The 20,523-nt window shown below is 46.3% G+C and overlaps 1 protein-coding gene across 7 annotated transcripts in view; it reads left to right on the top strand.

Moving 5' to 3' along the window:
* The window catches only part of EXTL3 (exostosin like glycosyltransferase 3), a 148,303-nt gene that overhangs the window by 95,848 nt on the left and 31,932 nt on the right, over positions 1-20,523 (top strand). For all 7 annotated transcript variants that reach the window (XM_060273177.1, XM_035110850.2, XM_060273176.1 and 4 more), the window contains one exon: positions 3,082-5,647. In XM_060273177.1, coding sequence (XP_060129160.1) covers positions 3,500-5,647 — 2,148 coding nt within the window. In that variant the 5' untranslated portion in view covers positions 3,082-3,499. The remainder of the gene's footprint in view (positions 1-3,081; positions 5,648-20,523) is intronic.

Genomic DNA, 20,523 nt, shown 5'->3' with positions numbered 1-20,523 from the left:
CAGAAGCAGCTTTGTCATGCTGGCCACATGACCAGGAAGCTGTACGCCGGCTCCCTCGGCAAGTAAAGCGAGATGAGCGCCGCAACCCCAGAGTCGTCTGCGACTGGACCTAATGGTCAGGGGTCCCTTTACCTTACTGGTGGATAGTCACAGTGGCAAAAGCGAGAGGAGCAAAGGGCGTGGCTCGTACTTTTGTACAGTAGCCTGCATTCCAAGGTACTTCACCAAAAAAGTCATTTGTTTCTACACAGGGGGTGGGGGGGGGAAGAGGGAGAGAGGCAAGCAAAAGGTTTGATCGAATTGCAAGGACTCAGGCTAAAGGACTCATGGAGGGTGCCGGCGGCTTGGGGGGAGTTCTTAGCACCAGATAAGAGAAACCTGGGGGGCTGCATTCATCCCCTGGGCTTGAGGTTCCTCACCTTTGCTCCAAGGGAAGAGTTTTCCATTATTATGGGGCGACTACCAAGAATGGCTGTCTCACGTGCCCTTGCTGTCTAAACTTGGCGCACTGCTGGCCTAAACTTGGCGCCCTGCTGGCCTGCTGCACAAAATGCTCTCCTCTCTCCCTCTCTCTTTCTCTCTTGAAAGAAAGCTGCTTGTGTCCATCATGGCTTGCAATAAATTCCACCAGCTTATTATGTCATATGTGAAGAATCGCTCTTCATCCCTTAAGTCTGCTGCCTTTCAGTGGATTAACGCAACATTTCCTTCCCCTTTTCTCTTCCTTTAAATTCATAGAGTGCGAATATTCCACCCCCTCCCCGCAATGTAACTTTTCCGTGTCATTTGCATCAAAGGTGGCAGAAACCTATGTAAGCTGCTTGTTTCTAAAGGTGCAGGATCTGAGGCAAACAAAGACTGAAATTGTTTGTAAGGTTCCAGCTCAGAAAATTGCAGCTGCTCTTCTGTTCTAATCATTTGGTGTCCTGACGTTTTGCCAAAGTTGGATGAAATCAAGGGAGCCCGGCCTAATGTTGTATTTTGAGCCTGGCATCAGAGGGCCTCCACCCCACCCATATTTGACCCAGGCTTGCATAGTGAGTTCAAACGAATCTGTGTGTAGAGGATAGGACTCAAACCAAAGGATTCAAATTACAAGAAAGGAGATTCCAAGTAAACATTAGGAAGAACTTTCTGATGGTAAAAGCTGTTCAGCAGTGGAACGGATAACCTCTGAAGGTGATAAACTCTCCTTCATTGGAGGGTGGTGGGTTTTTTGTTATGTACAGAATAATAAGAATGTCTATGTAAGGGGGAGGGATTATAGAGAACCCTCCCCCCTCATCAGAAGCAGCCCGTCTCCCAGCAGTCATGAGATTGAGGGGTCTGAAGGGGGGAGTCAGGAAACGGAGATGGAGTGCCAGGGCTCTGGCAACATCAAAGAGCCCCTGTTCCATAGGCAGGAAGAGAGGGAGGCGGAAAAAGTGGACAGGAATAGGTTAGACAGAAGACCCGTCCCCCCGACGCCGGATTTGAGGAGGAGGAGGAAAGGGAGGCGCTTCTCAGTTCCGAGGCTTTTATGCTGGTCACGAATGCGGAGGGGGGTAGTGCAGGAATCTGACTCGAGCGGGTAGATATGAAATGAGCAATCCGTTACACTGTAAATAATGTGCACCAATAAAAAAACGTCTGAAAGACAAGCATGTGGAAGGTCGTTACTCAAGAGTAGTCACAACACACCCTGACAGTCTTCAAGCAGATATTTCTCATTTTTGAGTCACTAACAGTTATTGCAATGGTTGATGAATGTAATAACATCAAGGAACAATAGAACGAATAACTATTTACTCCACCCCAAAGACCTCCACCCATGAATAAAATTCTTCTTCTTCTTCTTCTTCTTCTTCTTCTTCTTCTTCTTCTTCTTCTTCTTCTTCTTCTTCTTCTTCTTCTTCTTCTCGTAATCTACACACACGGCATCCTCCATAATAATTCATTGGAGGTTTTTAAACAGAGGTTGGATGTCCCTCTGTCAGGGATGCTTCAGCTATGATTTCTGCGTTGCAGGAGTTTGGGTTGAATCACTGGTCTTCAACGGGTGGGGTAGGGACCGACTAGTGGCCTGTGGCCTGATCCGAGTTCGGTTGCAACAGGAGCACTACCACCATGCAAATATATGGTAAAATGTTAATAAATGGATCCCCAAATGCAAGTTTGGGTTAAAAGTGAGCCCTGGTTCTGAAATGTTTCAAGCTACGTAGACCGACGACCCTTCCAACTCTATGATTCTATGATTCTAATTTGAGGGAGAGAGGGGTTTTGCGTAGTAATGTTTTATATCAGGGGTGGCCAACTCCCAAGAGACTGCGATCTACTCACAGAGTAAAAAACTGGCAGTGAACTACCCCATTTTTTGGATTCGGGTCAAAGCTGTTGAGTTTTTTTAAGGAAGGGAAGCCCTGTTTTTTGGGGTTTAGGTCAAACTTGTTGAGCTTCTTTTAGGAGGGAGGAAGGCCCATTTTTGTTTAGGGCTTCAGGTCATAGTTCAGCTTTTTTTAGGGAGGAGGAAAATTTGGGGTGAGCTATTTTTGGGGAGTGCCAGGGATCTAGCAGCGATCTACCACAGACACCCAGTGATCTACCGGTAGATCACGATCTACCTGTTGGACGTGCCTGTTTTATATGATGAACTGTGGGCATTGGCTATCCTAGGACTTTCTTGTACTGTATCAAAGTTTGGAACGTAGCATCTGACCACAGCCCAAGCAGCATGTGGCCAGCTTGGCTTCACACTAAGCCCGCAACTTACACAGGGGATAATGCTTCAAGCCAAAATTGCATATAGTGAAAATTCATAGGATGCCATGGCAGGTGGGATTACCAAAGTGTGTTCCCCCCCCTGGATGCCTGCCCCTGCCCCCTTTCTATTTTTTCAAAGAAAGTTTACACCAAGCGCATGAAGCGGAATGTGCAACATAAGTTGTGGGCTTACTGTATAAGGCGCAGGTCAGATCTAGGCAGAAGGAAGGATGTTGTCCTCTTTACTAATGCTTTCTTGGTCTCTGTTTTTGTAATGCAATGAAGGAGGCACATCCTATATTGCCTGGTATATCATGGTTGTCTCCTCTCTCTCTCTTTTAGGAATGGTGAAATCGTGGCAGCACAGAGGCGACAAAGAATCATGATTGCATGAGCTTCCCCCTGCTTGTCTTGTTCATTGGATGCTAATACAGAATGTGGAGGGGGACATTGAAGGTTGCCTTGCTCCCGTTGCATTTCTCCGGCCCGGAGGGGGCAACCGATTGCTGTGGTGACCCTGCCCGCGCTCTCCTAGCAACACCCAGTTAACTGGAGGCCAAGAAGAAGAGTTTCGTCCTTGGTTCCAACTGGATCGGAAGTTGCGCCCACTGTCTCAAGGAGAAGATGAAATTTCCGTTCTATTGGCCCTTGGTCCAAGGGGCGCAATAGCCTTTCCTCCTGGAGCCTCGCCGGTAAAAACCGCCTTGGTTATGGCTACTGATCCAACGTGATAAGAGGGGCAGCACCAACTCTTGGACTCATGACTGGGTATACCATGTTGCGGAATGGAGGGGTAGGCAACGGAGGCCAACCCTGGATGCTGCGATGGTCCAGCCGCATTCGACTCACTTGGCTCAGCTTCACCTTGTTCATCATCCTGGTCTTCTTCCCCCTCATCGCCCACTACTACCTAACCACCATAGATGACGCGGACGACGCCGGCAAGCGCATCTTCGGGCCGCGCACGGGCAACGAGCTGTGCGAGGTGAAGCACGTCCAGGACCTCTGCCGCATCCGGGAGTCTGTGAGTGAGGAGCTGCTGCAGCTGGAGGCCAAAAGGCAGGAGCTGAACAGCGAGATCGCCAAGCTGAACCTCAAGATCGAAGCCTGCAAGAAGAGCATTGAGAACGCCAAGCAGGACCTCCTGCAGCTGAAGAATGTCATCAGCCAGACGGAGCACTCCTATAAAGAACTCATGGCACAGAACCAGCCCAAGCTCTCCCTGCCCATCCGGCTGCTGCCGGACAAGGACGACTCCAACTTCCCCTTGCCAAAATCCCACAGGAGCTGCCGGCTACATAACTGCTTCGACTACTCCCGCTGCCCGCTGACCTCCGGCTTCCCTGTGTATGTCTACAACAGCGACCAGTTCGATTTCGGGAGCTCGTTAGACCCCTTAATTAAGCAAGCCTTTGAGTCCACTGTCAGAACTAATGTGTACGTTACTGAAAACGCAAACATTGCCTGTTTGTATATAATCCTCGTGGGGGAAATGCAGGAGCCCGTCACGCCTAAACCTACTGAACTCGAGCAACAGTTGCACACACTGCCCTATTGGAGGACCGATGGGCACAACCACCTGATCATCAACTTGTCCAGGAAGTCGGAAACTCAGAACTTCCTTTATAACGTCAGCACGGGGCGGGCCATGGTCGCCCAGTCCACCTTTTACGATGTACAGTATCGCCCGGGTTTCGATATTGTGGTGTCCCCTCTTGTCCACGCCATGTCTGAGCCCAATTTCCTAGAGATCCCGCCCCAGGTGCCGGTCAAGCGGAAATACCTGTTCAGTTTCCAAGGGGAGAAGGTCGAGTCTCTCCGGTCCAGCTTGCAAGAAGTGCGCTCGTTCGAAGAAGAAATCGAAGGCAACGCCCCAGCAGACTATGATGACAGGATCATTACCACCCTGAAGGCTGTCCAAGACAGCAAGCTGGACTTTGTCTTGGTGGAATTCACGTGTAAGAACCAGCCCAAGCCAAGCCTGCCCACTGAGTGGGCTCTTTGTGGAGAAAGGGAAGACAGACTAGAGCTACTGAAACTATCTACTTTTGCACTGATAATCACCCCGGGGGACACCCACCTTGTCATCTCCGCTGGGTGCGCAATGCGTCTTTTTGAGGCCCTGGAGGTTGGGGCGATCCCGGTGATCCTTGGAGAGCAGATCCAGCTGCCCTACCACGATGTGATCCGGTGGAACGAGGCAGCCTTAATCATACCAAAGCCACGTATCACGGAAGTGCACTTTCTTCTGCGGAGCATTTCCGACAACGACCTCCTGGCCATGAGGAGGCAAGGCCGCTTCCTGTGGGAGACCTACTTCTCCACCTCGGGCAGCATCTTCAGCACAGTTCTAGCTATCATAAGGACTCGAATCCAAATCCCAGCCATCCCCATCCGGGAGGAGGCTGCGGTGGAGATCCCCCACCGGTCCGGAAAGGCTGCTGGCACAGACCCCAACATGGCCGACAATGGGGACTTAGACTTGGGGCCGGTGGAGACGGAGCCGCCATACTCCTCACCCAAATACCTGCGCAATTTCACTCTCACCGCAATGGATATTTACAGAAACTGGAACTCTGCCCCCGGCCCTTTCCACCTCTTCCCCCACACGCCCTTTGACCCTGTCCTGCCGTCGGAAGCCAAGTTCCTCGGATCTGGGACCGGGTTCCGGCCCATCGGAGGAGGAGCTGGCGGCTCCGGGAAGGAGTTCCAAGCTGCGCTGGGAGGCAACGTCCCCAGGGAGCAGTTCACCGTCGTCATGCTGACCTACGAGCGAGAGGAAGTGCTCATGAACTCCCTGGAGAGACTCAACGGCCTCCCCTACTTAAACAAAGTGGTGGTGGTCTGGAATTCTCCCAAGCTGCCATCAGAGGACCTCCTGTGGCCGGACATCGGCGTCCCAATTGTGGTAAGAGCAGTTGGAAATATTTGGCTTCTTTTGCCTCTCTCCAAGGAGAGAAGTGGAGAGGCTTCAGAATTATTTTGTTGCAACGCGGAGCGTTGAGGGTTGTGCATTATGTTTTTAGACGCACTGTAAAAAAAAGAAATAAATTCTGGTTTAGATTCTTTCAAATACTTGCAGTGGGCTGTGTGTGTGTGTGTGTGTGTGTGTGTGTGTGTGTGTGTGTGTGTGTGAGAGAGAGAGAGAGAGAGAGAGAGAGAGAGAGAGAGAGAGAGATATTCCACCACTGCCCCCTTTTTACCAGCATAGTCTCAGAATCCAACTCTGTATGGAAATATTGTAAAAGTACCTACAATCTTATCCTCTGGGAAAGTCTTTGCAAGGCTTGGAGCAAAGTTCCTCGTGTGAATCCTCAATGATGTTAGCATCCGAGGAATCCCAAAGTCCAGGCAGCAAGTTCAGAGTGGAGATTTGTAGGCTGTTTGGCCAAAGGGTAGTAATGGTTCAAGTCCAAGTTTCTCTGCAGCTGAAGGAGGAGAGGTAATAGCAAGGGCTCCTTAGGAACTGATCATGTTTCTGGGAAAGACGGCTCTATCGCCATTCGCTACCAGCTTCTCTCATGGCTAGCTACTAAACTGATATGACCCTGGTTGCCCAAGGGAGATGGGGATGAGCCAGTCTTGTCCCTTGAGTGTCTGGTCACCTGCTGGGCTTCAGGGCAGTGGCTACTGCAGCTTGGTGCTGTAGAAGTTCACCCTCTCCCTTTCGTATCCCCGGTCAGAGGAAGGAGTCTTGACCTGCTTCTTTATTGTCCAAAGGAGAATGTACATCCTTGCATGGGTAACATCTCAACATGTTCAGCCCGCAAGCAGAGGACTTTTGAGAAATGGATGTCTTGCCTTTAAAGCCTGAACGCTGTGTGGAAGATGACTATTTTAGTTTAATAGTTTCGGTTGAAGGAGTGCTGCTTTTGAGGGCCTAGAATAAGTCTTCTCAAGCCACAAGTGCCTGCAGTGCTTTTTATTGGGTGGAATAAAAGTGAGCTATTGCGGCCTGTGTTTCTTCCATCCCCTGAAGGAAGGGCGCTTCTCTGTGCTCCTCAGATACTAGTTTGCTACACCATACAACTTCCTTACGGCCCCTAAAACAGAGTTACGGCTCCCTTGCAGTCAGGACTTTGCAGCAGTGATTGTGAGGCTTACCAGAATTGTGAAGGGATGGAGTCATCCGCTGCGGGTGCCGTTAATGTACTTTTTCAAAGAGACCCGTCAACAAGCAGAGTAGCAAAATGGTCTTAAATGGACTGATGCTGTGGCACAAAAGGACAAACCGGTAGGATTTAAATTACACAATCTTAAATTGTGTCTCATTTGCTTCTCTTGAGTTGCTTCTTGGTCCGGGCAGTTTACATGCAAGATAAAGAGAGAGAGAGAGAGAAACAGCATGTTCAAGTGCAGAACATTTCATAGCTTGCTAAAAGCTTTTTTTTAAAAAAGAAAAATAAACAAATTTAAAATCTGAACAATTGTGTGCTGCCACACTGGGCGAGGGTGGAACACAAATGGCTATTTGTTTCCTACACTAGCGAGACTTCTTTCAAAAATATATTGTCTGGAGCACTTTTCTGTTTTTTTTAAAAATATGTACCATGGGTTGTTGTTGTTGTTTTGCCGTCCTAGCCAATCAGTCGTTTCTCCTTTTGAATGTGGCATTTTTGATACGTTTGACGACTGAGCCTCACAACTTGATCTGAGTTTCGTGCAGATACTGGGGTTAGCTGTGGGTGTAAGGCAAGTGTGCATCTGTGAAAATGTTCGTGGCTTGCGCATGGGTGATGCACGTTCAAGAGCTAATCCCTCTGTGGGTGGAAAAAGTGACCATTTGGATGTCGATGTGAGTTGTGTTTTCATTGAAGGTGGCACAGTGCAGGCCAGAGGGCATTCAGTGGGTATTTTGAGACGTTCCCCATTTCCCCTGACACCAGTTTGGGCCGGGGTATTGGGTGGGATATTTGGGGCTTGTACCCTGGCCTATCCTAAAGTCTCTTGTGAATATGAACGCAGTGGTCTAAACCACTGAGCCTCTTGGGCTTGCTGATGAGAAGGTTGGCGGTTCGAATCCCTGCGGCGGAGTGAGCTCCCATTGCTCTGTCCCAGCTCCTGCCAACCTAGCAGTTCAAAAGCATGCCCGTGCAGGTAGATCAATAGGTACCACTGTGGCGAGAAGGTAAACGGCGTTTCCGTGCGCTCTGGTTTCCGTCACAGTGCTCCGTTGTGCCAGAAGCGGTTTAGTCCTGCTGGCCACATGACCCGGAGAGCTGTCTGTGGACAAACGCTGGCTCCCTAGGCCTGAAAGCGAGATGAGTGCCGCGACCCCATAGTCACCTTTGACTGGACTTAACCGTCCAGGGGTCCTTGACCTTACCTTTACCTTTATGGAGAGTTATAACACAAAAAGGAAAAATGCCGAGATGCCAAAAGCAGAGAAAGGTGGTATTTTGTAGCAGAAGGGAAACGTGGAGCTTCCATGAGACTAGGGCACAGAGACACCGGCTCCCGTTTTGACTTTAGGGATCTGAGCACTGCCATGAAATGAACTTATTCTTAACATTTCATCTTATTGTTTCTGACTAGTAAATCACACTGCTCACAGGCAGGAGTGAATGAAAAGATTATCTTTCTCCCAGGAGCAGCAAAATGAGTTAGAATTGCTCATGTCACTGTGAAATGAACATTCACATTAGTCCTGCTGCGTCTTTTGCTCTTCTTTTTAAACAAAATCCTTGAAATAATGCCCCACCTAAAGGAAAATTAACTCTGCAAGGAAGCTAAGAATCATAGAGTTGGAAGAGACCACAAGGGCCATCCAGTCCAACCCCCTGGCAAGCAGGAAACACCATCAAAGCATTCTTGACAGCCTGTCAAGCCTCTGCTTAAAGACCTCCAAAGAAGGAGACTCCACCACACTCCTTGGTAGCAAATTCCACTGCCGAACAGCTCTTACTGTCAGGAAGTTCTTCCTAATGTTTAGGTGGAATCTTCTTTCTTGTAGTTTGAATCCATTGCTCCGTGTCCGCTTCTCTGGAGCAGCAGAAAACAACCTTTCTCCCTCCTCCATATGACATCCTTTTATATATTTGAGCATGGCTATCATATCACCCCTTAACCTTCTCTTCTCCAGGCTAAACATACCCAGCTCCCTAAGCCGTTCCTCGTAAGGCATCGTTTCCATGCCTTTGACCATTTTGGTTGTCCTCCTCTGGACATGTTCCAGCTTGTCGGTATCCTTCTTGAACTGTGTTTCTTAAAGAATCTGCAGTCAGTTTTGCACTTGGATTTTTGTTGAGACGGAGACAGGGGGCTCAGGTGCCGCAGGCATCTAGGGAATCTGCAGAATCTCTCCACGTATTTCCCTGTGTGGCCAGATCTGCTTGGAAGCCCAGCCTTTTGCCACTCCTTCACTCCTATAAAAATGTTTTGCTTTTGGTGACACAAGGTTACGCGCTTTGTGCTATGAATCTGTGGAACTGCAGGGAAGCTGCAATTGCCCACCAGGAGAAAGCTGGCTTTCGCTGATGTTTTAAAAGGAAACTTTCTTATTCTTAGGGATGTGAAACGCGTTTGGCACTATATGTGTAATAACTGGTGAGACGTTTGAAGTCAGGGTCTTGCTGACTTACCTAGGGGTATGGAAGAATCTTGGTACCTTGGTTCTCAAACTTAATCCATTCCAAAACCAAAGCATTCCAAAGCCAAGGCGTGCTTTCCCATAGAAAATAATGCAAAATGGATCAATCTGTTCCAGACTTTTAAAAGCAACCCCTAAAACAGCAATTTAACATGAATTTTACTATCTAATGATATATCTAATTAGATATCTAATTTTACTATCTATTGAGACTATTGATCCGTAAAATGAAAGCAATAAACAATGTACTGCAGTCACACAATCAATAAGTAGCTGAACTGGGTTCCACACTTCCACAGTGGTACCTGAAGAAGTGTGCATGCATACGGAAGCTTATACGAAGAACAAACTTAGTTGGTCTCTAAGGTGCTTAGTTGGTTTTCCCAGTAGTGATGTATGGAAGTGAGAGCTGGATCATAAAGAAGGCTGATCGCCGAAGGATTGATGCTTTTGAATTATGGTGCTGGAGGAGACTCTTGAGAGTCCCATGGACTGCAAGAAGATCAAACCTATCCATTCTGCAGGAAATCAGCCCTGAGTGCTCACTGGAAGGACAGATCCTGAAGCTGAGGCTCCAAAACTTTGGCCACCTCATGACTCCCTGGAAAAGACCCTGATGTTGGGAAAGATGGAGGGCACAAGGAGAAGGGGACGACAGAGGATGAGATGGTTGGACAGTGTTTTCGAAGCTACAAACATGAGTCTGACCAAACTGCGGGAGGCAGTGGAAGACAGAAGTGCCCGGCGTGCTCTGGTCCATGGGGCCACGAAGAGTTGGACACGACAAAACAACAACGACAAACTGAACATTTATTTATTTATTTATTTAGGTATATGTTTGGGTTCCACATAGTCACAAAAACAAAGAGCCGCAAAAACAAAACCACAAAATAAATACGGTAGCAAAAACGGACAGACCTCAGCGTAACACTTCAAATGGATGTGTGGCACTCAAAACGGAAGCGTTACACTCAAAACGGAGCATGTTTGGCTTCCGAAAAAGGTTCGCAAACTGGAACACTATCGGGTTTGCAGTGTTTGGGTTCCACGTTGTTTGAGTACCAAGGCATTTGAGAACCAAGGTACCACTGTAGATCAGCATTGTTGTGCCAATATTGCAGGTAGATGAACTGAGGCTGAGACGATAGTGGCACCCGAAGACAGCTGTGGGGTTCATTGCAGAGCTGGAATTGAAACTAGGGTTCAATTCCCTGATTTACAGCTGCATTCACTCCTAGTCACACCAGAAAGTAGTACAAAATAAGAGAACACATGCAAATCCTTTTAACTTGGATCAATTTATGTGGGCCACCAAACTGGGGCAGAGTTTTTATTTTTCTTGTACATGAACAGGCCTGCTTGTACTTCCCATTCATTAATCCTGAGCAAATTGGGCTGGAGAATCTGTCCATGTGCTTTCAGAACCTGATGCTGGAGTCTGGAAACAAAATATACTCCCTTTCTATAACACGGGCATCCAAATGTGTGTGTGTGTGTGTGTTTTCCTCTTTCGTTTCTTGTTATTAATTTATTGTAAGCTACTTAGTACGAGGCGTTGGGGGTTGGGGAAGTCCCCCCCCACCTTCTAATTAAGGATGGAGGGGGCGGGGGAGAACCGCCGCCATTTAAAAATTGCTTTTTTCTATTAACACCAAAACAATTTCAAGCATCATAAGACCACCAGGTGCAGAGCAGTGATAATGCGACTGTGACAAAGTGATTGCTGATCAAAGCACCGAAAGCAGACTGCTAATGAACTCCAACAAATTACAGCGTAATGAGGAGAATACCCTGTGCATTGCGAAGTAGTCAGAGTCTCCAAAGCTATAGAGCACCCAATACGCAGAAACTACGAACTGGAGCACAAACTCTCACTTTTTTGCTCCTCCCGGGGCAGGAAAGGGGTTAGTCCAACCTCCGGTTTGCTAGTATAACTGAGTTACCGTGTCGTGAAATGAAGCATGTCTAAAAAGTGTGTCGCCAACGTGAACATTTTGGAAAGCTCTGTTTTATTCCAACCTCCTGCAATGCAGGAATATGCCAATTTACTTTTTCACTGGGTTTGTAAATCCCGTTGATAGTTGTCAGGGGAGTAATCTGATGCCAAGATATCACTTGATGAACTTCCACATGCAAACAAGCTTTATGGGCAGTGCCGGATTTATCTATAAGCTAAATAAGCTATAGCTTAGGGCCCCACTCTCTTGCCCCCTCCCCCCAAAAAATTAAAGGAAAAAAACCTGGATGTACATTTCCAAAATATAAGATTAAAAAATGAATAAAATAAAACCTACATACAGCAGCAGTGTTTTGTGTTGTGTAGGCACCTATGATGTAAGTCATGGGCCCCGCCTGCTCCCTAAAATATCACTGGTTTGCTCATTTTTATATATAGGGTGCCTACATTCTGCATGGACTGGTTGTATGGCAACATGCGCAAATGGCTTTAGATATCTATTTGCTCTACAAATTACCATAAAGCATATACAGTGGACCCTCTAGTTACGTACCGCTCTGGATATGTAACTTTTGGGTAACAAACACGGCATGCATGTGCAAAATTGCGCCACGTGCGTGCACAGAAATGGCGCCTCTCCCTACGGCCTTTCGGGTTGCGGACGGACCCCTGGAACAAATTTATCCGGGTCCACGGTATTCAACACAAAAAAACAGTGACAATTTGTCCAGAACCACTGGACATATAAAGGGCCCCATTACCTTCAGTAGCTTAGGGCCTCATCAAACCTACGGTAAATCTGGCCCTATTTGTGGGGTAGGAATGGAAGGGTTAACACCTTCAGCCCCTCTGGCCTTGTGTAATCCAGCGTTTGTCTACCAAACCTCCAGAAGGGCATGATCTTCCAGGGTGGCAATGCTCTTGTTGTTTTCTCCAGCCTGATCTTCACTTCGTTATAAAAACTTGGAAGGAAATGGCAGGTTGGATTTGGAGAGAGAGAGAGAGAGAGAGAGAGAGAGAGAGAGAGAGAGAGAGATAGATTTGTGAAGAAATAAATTTGCTGTTATTATTTTTTTTATAAAAAGAGCCAGCTTTGCCCATACTCAGAATTCTCCTCCATGGAACATAAAATGCTTGTTTTTTGGAAATGGCAATTATGACACATCCTCAAAGCAGAGGGATGCCAAACAGCTGCAACGGTTTTAACGATAGCAATTGATTTTTTTTTTAAATATAAAAAAATCTCCCCCCCCTTTTTTTTTTACATGCTCAGGAAATGTGCTTGGCTATCTCTTCAGCCAGGAGAGGAGCCTGTAATTGGTGTGATATGAGAAGTGGCTTGCAGTGCGCTGCCTTTCCAACTACCTTCCAGCGATCCTCGAGGCAGTCATGCAATATCTAGGCCAGGGGTGGGCAAACTTTTCTCCTCTTGCCTGTAACCAGTCACTGAGTGTCAGAGCTGGAAATAGGCAGAGCCCAAGAAACACCATCAAAGCATTCTTGACATATGCCTGTCAAGCCTCTGCTTAAAGACCTCCCAAGAAGGAGACTCCACCACACTCCTTGGTAGCAAATTCCACTGCCGAACAGCTCTTACTGTCAGGAAGTTCTTCCTAATGTTTAGGTGGAATCTTCTTTCTTGTAGTTTGAATCCATTGCTCCATGTCCGCTTCTCTGGAGCAGCAGAAAACAACCTTGCTCCCTCCTCTATATGACATCCTTTTATATATTTGAACATGGCTATCATATCACCCCTTAACCTTCTCTTCTCCAGGCTAAACATACCCAGCTCCCTAAGCCCTTCCTCATAAAGCATCGTTTCCAGGCCTTTGACCATTTTGGTTGCCCTCTTCTGGACACGTTCCAGCTTGTCCTGGGTCAATTAAACTTAGGTTTTTTTAAAAGTGCCCTGCTGCTCCAATTTCCACCTGGCATCTTGGATTAATTAGAATTGGTTGTTGGGGGGGGGGTATTTAAACAAACCTTTGTAAAAACACCAAATAACAACAACAACAACCAGAAGTATTTCTATTGGGCATAATAGATTCAGACATCATAAATGAAAATAAGAGAATATTCCTTTACGCAACATCTGCAGCAAGAATACTACAGTAATTGCAAAAAACTGGAAAAGTGATAAAAGAGAGTGGCAAGGGAGATCATTTGATTACCTTGAGTTGGCAAAAATGACAGATGCAATTAGGGGACAGTCTAAACAAAAAATTCAAAATGAGTGGTGAAAGATATTATTTTTAAAAAACAACAGTGCCCTCAAATTAAAACCTGGACTTGCTTCGAATAATTTTGGCAGAACAAAATACGGTTTACACAATGCAACATATGGAGAAGGGTAGAAAAGACAAAATGAGAAAGAAACAGTTCATCAAGTTTAAAATCAGACCCGTGTTGAGGAGGAAGGAAGTCTATTAGAATAGAATAAGAACTAACATAACAGCTAACATTAAATTCATGTGCAGATACTTGCAGATTTATGGATATATGTTTTTCATTTATCTTGTATCTTGTGTTTTCTTTTGTAGTTTGTTTTCTAAGTGTCGTGTGTGTATGTGCTGTAGTAATAAGTTAATAAAAAGCATTTACCATTAAAAAGTAGAATTCCCAGATTTACGCTGGTCTGTTCAGAAGTAAGCCCCACTGAGTTTGATAGGGTTACTCTCATCTATTGAAACAAAATTAAAAAATTCCTTCCAGCAGCACCTTGTATAGAGGGTTGTTTTTGTACAGCAAACCAAAACAGCCACTGTCCTGGAAATCAAGTAGAAGTTGGTAGTGAAATTTAGATAACAAAATCATATGTTGTTGTTGTTGTTTAGTCGTTTAGTCGTGTCCGACTCTTCGTGACCCCATGGACCAGAGCACGCCAGGCACTCATGTCTTGCACTGCCTCCCGCAGTTTGGTCAGACTCATGTTCGTAGCTTCGAGAACACTGTCCAACCATATGTACTGTATTGTAAAACAGCTAATAAAAAGAAGTAAAAAAAAAACACCCAAACATCATGAAAAGAGGGACGGGAAGTCAATAATAATTATTTTTTTGTTGGGACAGGGGAAAAAATGTATACAGTAATACCTCGGGTTACGAACTCGCTGGTCCCCCCCGGAGCTCCTTTGCGAAGAGGCCGCCCCACCAGAGCTTTGAACTGCTGCGCGCGGAGGCAGCGGCGGCAGTGAGTCTCGCTGGGAGCTCGGCGCCAAGCAGGAGCGTGTGAAAAAAGCCCCAAGCTCGAGCGCGCATGCAAAATATACGTCCGAACGGAGAGCGGGCCTGAAACTGTGCGTGTTTACTTGTGTGCAAAAGGGCTGGCATGGAAGGACCCTCTTTTTTGTGGGGGACAGGACAAAAGCGGGGCTGTGATGGGGCTTCTTCCCCTCCCCCCCACTCACACATACCTGGCCTGCAGGTGTGCAAAGCGCCGCCCGCTCCCCTTGGCCTGGCTGCCCTGTTTTGAAGTGAGGGGCGAATACGGTACCCTGGTAGTCAGTGAGGGGAGGATGGCGGGGGGCGGGCGATAAAAAACTACTGTGCATGTGCCCCAAATAAAATAAAAGGAGCTGTTATTACAAATGTTTCACCACATATGTTCTAGCACCCGTTAATTTAACGGGCTTCATGATACTGGTTTTAAATAAAAGGACGCGATCTACTCATGTAAAAACATGCTGATTCCTGGACCGTCCGCGGGCCAGATTGAGAAGGCGATTGGCTAGTTTGTCTACCCATGGTCTTCTCAGTTCCCACCAGCTCATTCCAATATATAAATATCATATCTATCTATCTATATATCATCTATCTATCTATCTATCTATCTATCTATCTATCTATCTATCTCTGTTTGAATGTAAAACTTTGAGCCCCCCCCTCAGCAAAATGTGGACGGATGTTGTGCATGTGACACAGTGCAGAGGGCTGTGACCGCTGCGTTGCTGGGGGTTGGAGTAGAGCAGAGATGTCCAGCCGGTTGACCACGATTGACAGGTGGATCCCCTGGTGTTCCTGGTCGATCGCGGGAGTAAAAAAAGCAGCAGTATGAATATCTCCGCCACCCCCCCTCTGTCCCTCTGTAGTGTAAAGTGGTTGCTTTGTGGCGTTTTGGAGTTTGAGGTGAGCAATGTATGTCATTCGCCCTGAAGAATAACTATGCAGTCCTCCCCCCGAAAAAGCTCAACAACTCTGATCTCCCCCAAAACTCTGGTCAATCCTCAATAACAGTGGGTAGATCACTGCCAGTTTTTTGTGCTGGGAGTAGATCACATTCTGTTGTGAGTTGGATGGGCCTGGAGTAGGGGATCTGTTGGATCACTTCCATCCTACACTTTATGTGATCCATTCACAGGTCACCACCAGCCCAGTCAAAATACCTTCTCTGCCAAGAAGCTTTGCGTGTCAAACTGGGATAATTTGGAGAATGGAAATGAAGTAATTATCAGGGTTTGGAAAAGGGAGGCAAATATGTTGCAAATTGCCTTTCCTTTATGAAACACCCTCGTGTTCATCTGGCCACCCACCCTGTGCCTACCTCATTTGCAGGGCTTTGCAGGAGAGGTTAGCCCCTTCGGAAAAAGAAAAGGTCCACCTTTTAACCCCTCAATTTCCACCCGGAGCCAACATGAGGCGTACCTCATGTAGCTTCCCTTTATATATATTAACAACAGCAACAACATTTTTTATTTATTTATACCCTGCCTATCTAGGCTGATGAAACTTGGATTGTATACTCATGGGGGACAGAGGCCTGTGTCATTTTTGCTTAATTTGCTTAGTAAAGCATCACAAACGTTCATGGTGCTACAAAAATCACAATGAAGACTTATTTGTAGCTTTGCAGATTTGCCAGCTCTGGCAGATTATGCAGAAAGCATGCCAGGTTTCTCCAGCAAGTTATTCCTCTGAATGTAATAGGGATTATTCATGTGGCTAGAGTTATGCACACATTTGCTAAATCCGGGTGTTTTGGCCTATTAATGCTGAGGAGCTCATTTCCTTCCCCTGGCCCCAAGCATTAATAGTGTGATTGTAATGGGTGAGCAATCTGAACACAGATATTCTCTACTCCCTCAGAGCTGGGGACTGATCCAAATATTTGGAAATGTGTATGCATTGTGAAAGCTCTCCTGGTGCATTCAATGCTGTGAACTTGCGTGTAGGAATCTTAGGGGGGAGACCCATGCCATGTGCAGTAGCCAGCAAGCAATTAACATTGAGTAGGTAGGTATAGGCACATTCTTTTATATTGAGCGTGTGCAAAATATTTGCCATTATTACCCTCACTGCAAAGGGCTTGTATCTTGCAAGGACTTGCTCGCATATCTTACTTCACCCTTCTGTGGGGCTCCAATATCCACCCCAGCCAATGGAGTTTCTGCGACCCTTTCTTCACCCTTTCTTCAAAAGTATCCTCAAATGTGATGGTCAGTTTTGCCTGTTGGAATCAATGGAAGCCTCTCATCTCTTTGGGAGAGAATAAAAGTGAGTGCCCAGGGATGCCACTGGAATGGTAAAAAAAAGGTTTTTTAAAAATGGGGATGCGGGTGGTGCTGTGGTCTAAAACACTGAGCCTCTTGGGCTTGCCCATCAGAAGGTGGGCGGCTTGAATCCCTGCGACGGGGTGAGCTCCTATTGCTCTGTCCCAGCTCCTGTCAACCTAGCAGTTCGAAAGCATGCCTGCACAAGTAGATAAATAGGTACTGTTGCAGTGGGAAGGTAAATGCCGTTTCTGTGCGCTCTGGCTTCTGTCACAGTGTCCCGTTGCACCAGAAGTGGTTTAGTCCTGCTGGCCACATGACCCGGAAAGCTGTCTATGGACAAACGCTGGCTCCCTTGGCCTGAAAGCGAGATGAGCGCTGCAACCCCATAGTTGCCTTGGACTGGACTTAACCATCCAGGGGTCCTTTACCTTTAACTTTTACCTTTACTGGAATGGGCTCAAACTTCCCCAGTTCTTTCCTAGAGGGCAGACTTTACCCACTGCCCAACAGCCCTGCGCATTGTGGCTGGTTAGGGCTGGCATTCTTATTTTCTATTACCTAAACGTTTTTAGCGGCAGATGACAGGGGTCTCGACTTGGGGCCTTCTGCGTACAAAGCACACATTCTCCCACTGAGCCACAGCCTCTCGGCTGCGTTGGGTTTTATTTGGTCCCATAAAGCTGAACAGGAGCCGCTGAGAACCCCCGTGGTAAATGCAAAGTTTCTGGTGGCGTTTCAGTTTGGCAAGAGACTGAGCCCTGGAGCTGCCTCTTTTTACATAAAGGATGAATATGCATACATCCACGAGCCGGGTATTAGCTGTACCTGTGGGAATGTGGTATGTAGGATTTGGATTAATTCTCCCACCTGCAGAATCCTGGAGCTTGTACTCGAGCAAAGAGTGTGTCCCTGTAGGAAAGATTCAATCTAGCATTTCTTATTAAACCCCCACGCCATGAATATTCAACCTGCTGCTGGTGCAGCAAGTCTTCCTTTTTCCCCCTCTTAAGGCACTTTCTACTCTTGAGCAGTCTGTTGCGACTGCTACAGGGCAGGACGGAGCCTTTCCATCATTGCCGAGGCATAAACTTGTCACTCAAGGCTGCCTCCCCCCCCCCTGCAGATGTGTGTATGCTAATCTGCATCCTATTGTACAAACACGCTGAAGGGGGTGCACATTGCCTTGCAGTGATTATGCAGAGAGGCCCGCATTTGTATGCATGCGATTCAGACTTGCATGTAAGTACAAACCTCCTCAAGTTGCCAAGGGAACAAAAATTCAAAACAGTTACCTGCCTGCGTGTTGCGGGGCAAGCTTGGCAGTGGATCCATTCAGATACTTCTTCAGCTTGTACGCTGGCAGAATTCATGTCTACTGGCATCAGATAGGATTGTGGTGATGCTCCTAGATAGTAGCTCTACCGAGTGAGAGTCAGGCCTACAGGTGGGCATGAGTGACCACAAGGCGGTTCTGGGGGTGATGAAAGAAGCAAGGATCATCAGTGTTGAAGCAATGACTCTTCAACATCCACTTCGTTGGACTGGTCATTTTGTGTGGATGCCTGATGATCGTCTTCCAAAGCAACTACTCTATTCTGAACTTAAAAATGGAAAGCGTAATGCTGGTGGTCAACAAAAGAGGTTCAAAGACTGTCTCAAGGCAAATCTTTACAAATGTAGTATAAACACCTACAACTGGGAAACATTGGCCTGCGAGCGCTCCAGTTGGAGAATAGCCTTTACCAAAGGTGTCATGGGTTTTGAAGACGCTCGAACTCAGGATGAAAGGGAGAAATGTGCTAAGAGGAAGGCATGCTTGGCAAACCCTCACCATCATCAACTCCCGCCTGTAAACCTATGTCCCCATTGTGGAAGGACGTGTGGATCCAGAACTGGCTTCCACAGTCACTCATGGACTCACTGTTAAGACCGTGTTCATGGAAGACAATCTTACTTGCCTGTGAGTGATCGCCTAAAAAGAAAGAAGGACCTGTCTCCCTCCAGGTGTTGTTGGCCAACAGTTCCCTCCATCCCTGCCAAAAGGCCATTCCTGTTGGGTCGAAGGGAATTTAAACCCAAGGACATCAAGAGAGACACAGGTTCCCCATCCCTACTAGGGCTGGGCAATATCTGGTTTTTCACATCGTGATATATCACCAGCTAAATATTGCAATATACTGATATATCCCAATGTCTGAAATAAGGATGGAGCTATGTAGAGGCACTGGCTGGCTTCACGGTTTCCCCGCATTGTGATTCACTGCCCCACGGCAGGAGGCGGCGGCGGGGGGGGGGGAGGGCTGATCCGGCAGAGTTAAATAGGGGCTGCAGGAATCAAGACAAGCATTGGCTGGCTTTACGGCTTTCCCCCACATTGTGATTTTTTCCTTGCAGACACACACATCATGATTCACGATATATTGCCAGGTCAAAAGTTATGAAACCGATAGCACAATATGGGCTTTGAACCGGTTTTGGACACGATATATTGATATTTTGACCAGTCCTAATCCCTGCCTTTCAGGGAAACAATTGGGAAGACCACCCTGGCCGTGTTCAGAGAAGCAGGGCGGGCTGTAACTCAGTGGCAGAGCATGTGGAAGGTCCCAGATTTAATTCCCAGTGTTTCCAGGCAGGGGTGGGGATGTCCCCCTGTCTGAAGTGCTTGGAGAGCCACTGCCGGCCAGTGTAACATCCCAGAGCTTTCCAGACCATGGTCCATGGAACACCAGTGGTTTGCAAGTTTGTTTGTTTTTTTAATTTAAAAATAATCTTTATTCAAATTCTTAAAATATCTACACAAATATACGGCAAACAAAATCTAAACAATAAATAATAAACACTAACAATAGACAATAAACAAATATGCAAAATAAAACAAATTAAACAGTAGACAACAGATAAACCATAAACAAATCCTAAAGTACAAAATCATAAAATACAGACTTGGAAACATATAAACAACAACTTAAAATTGACTTCCAATTGTTCCTATACCACTTCTCTTGATAATTGAACATAACTTGCTTTACTTCATGCAAATTAAAAAAAGAAATAACTAATATTTCACTCTTTAATATACATGTTCCCGTATGATATCTTAATCAAAGCAAATCACCAACTCTGTTTTTATACCTTCTTTTTTCAAATAATCACTCAGCTTTAGATCTTTGTTTTGGAATGTTTCTTATTGCTGCTGTCATTCTCACCGAATTCATAAATTCTACTAATTTAATCTGCCATTTTTAAACTGTTGGGACTCTCTCTCCTTTCCAATTTTGGGCTATAAGTAAACTGGCTGCTGCACATGCATATAAAAAAATATTTTTTTTCTATCTTCAGGAATATTTTCGGGGATTATACTCAAGAGAAAGGCCTCTGGTTTTTCCTCAAGCGTAATTTTCAACATCCTTTTCAAATTCTCATATATTTCGCTCCACAACTTATAAATCTTTATACATTTCCACCGACAATAAAAAACAACTGCCTACCTTTTCCTGGCATTTCCAGCATTCATTCGTTTTAGTTTTTAAAACTTTTGCCATCTTTTCTGGTGTCAAATGCCACCTATACACTAACTTCATCATATTCTCTTTAATTCCAACACATGCTGTAAATCTCATATTGGTTTTCCACAGTTTATCCCATTGTACTCTATATATTGGTCTACCTAGGTCTTGAGCCCATTTTATCATTACTGGTCTGCAAGTTTCATTCAGGTGGCCTGCCTTGTGCAATTAAAAACCATAC

Source organism: Zootoca vivipara, chromosome 3 (genome assembly GCF_963506605.1).
Source record: "Zootoca vivipara chromosome 3, rZooViv1.1, whole genome shotgun sequence".
NCBI lineage: Eukaryota > Metazoa > Chordata > Lepidosauria > Squamata > Lacertidae > Zootoca > Zootoca vivipara.
This window is presented reverse-complemented; position numbering and strand designations above follow the sequence as displayed.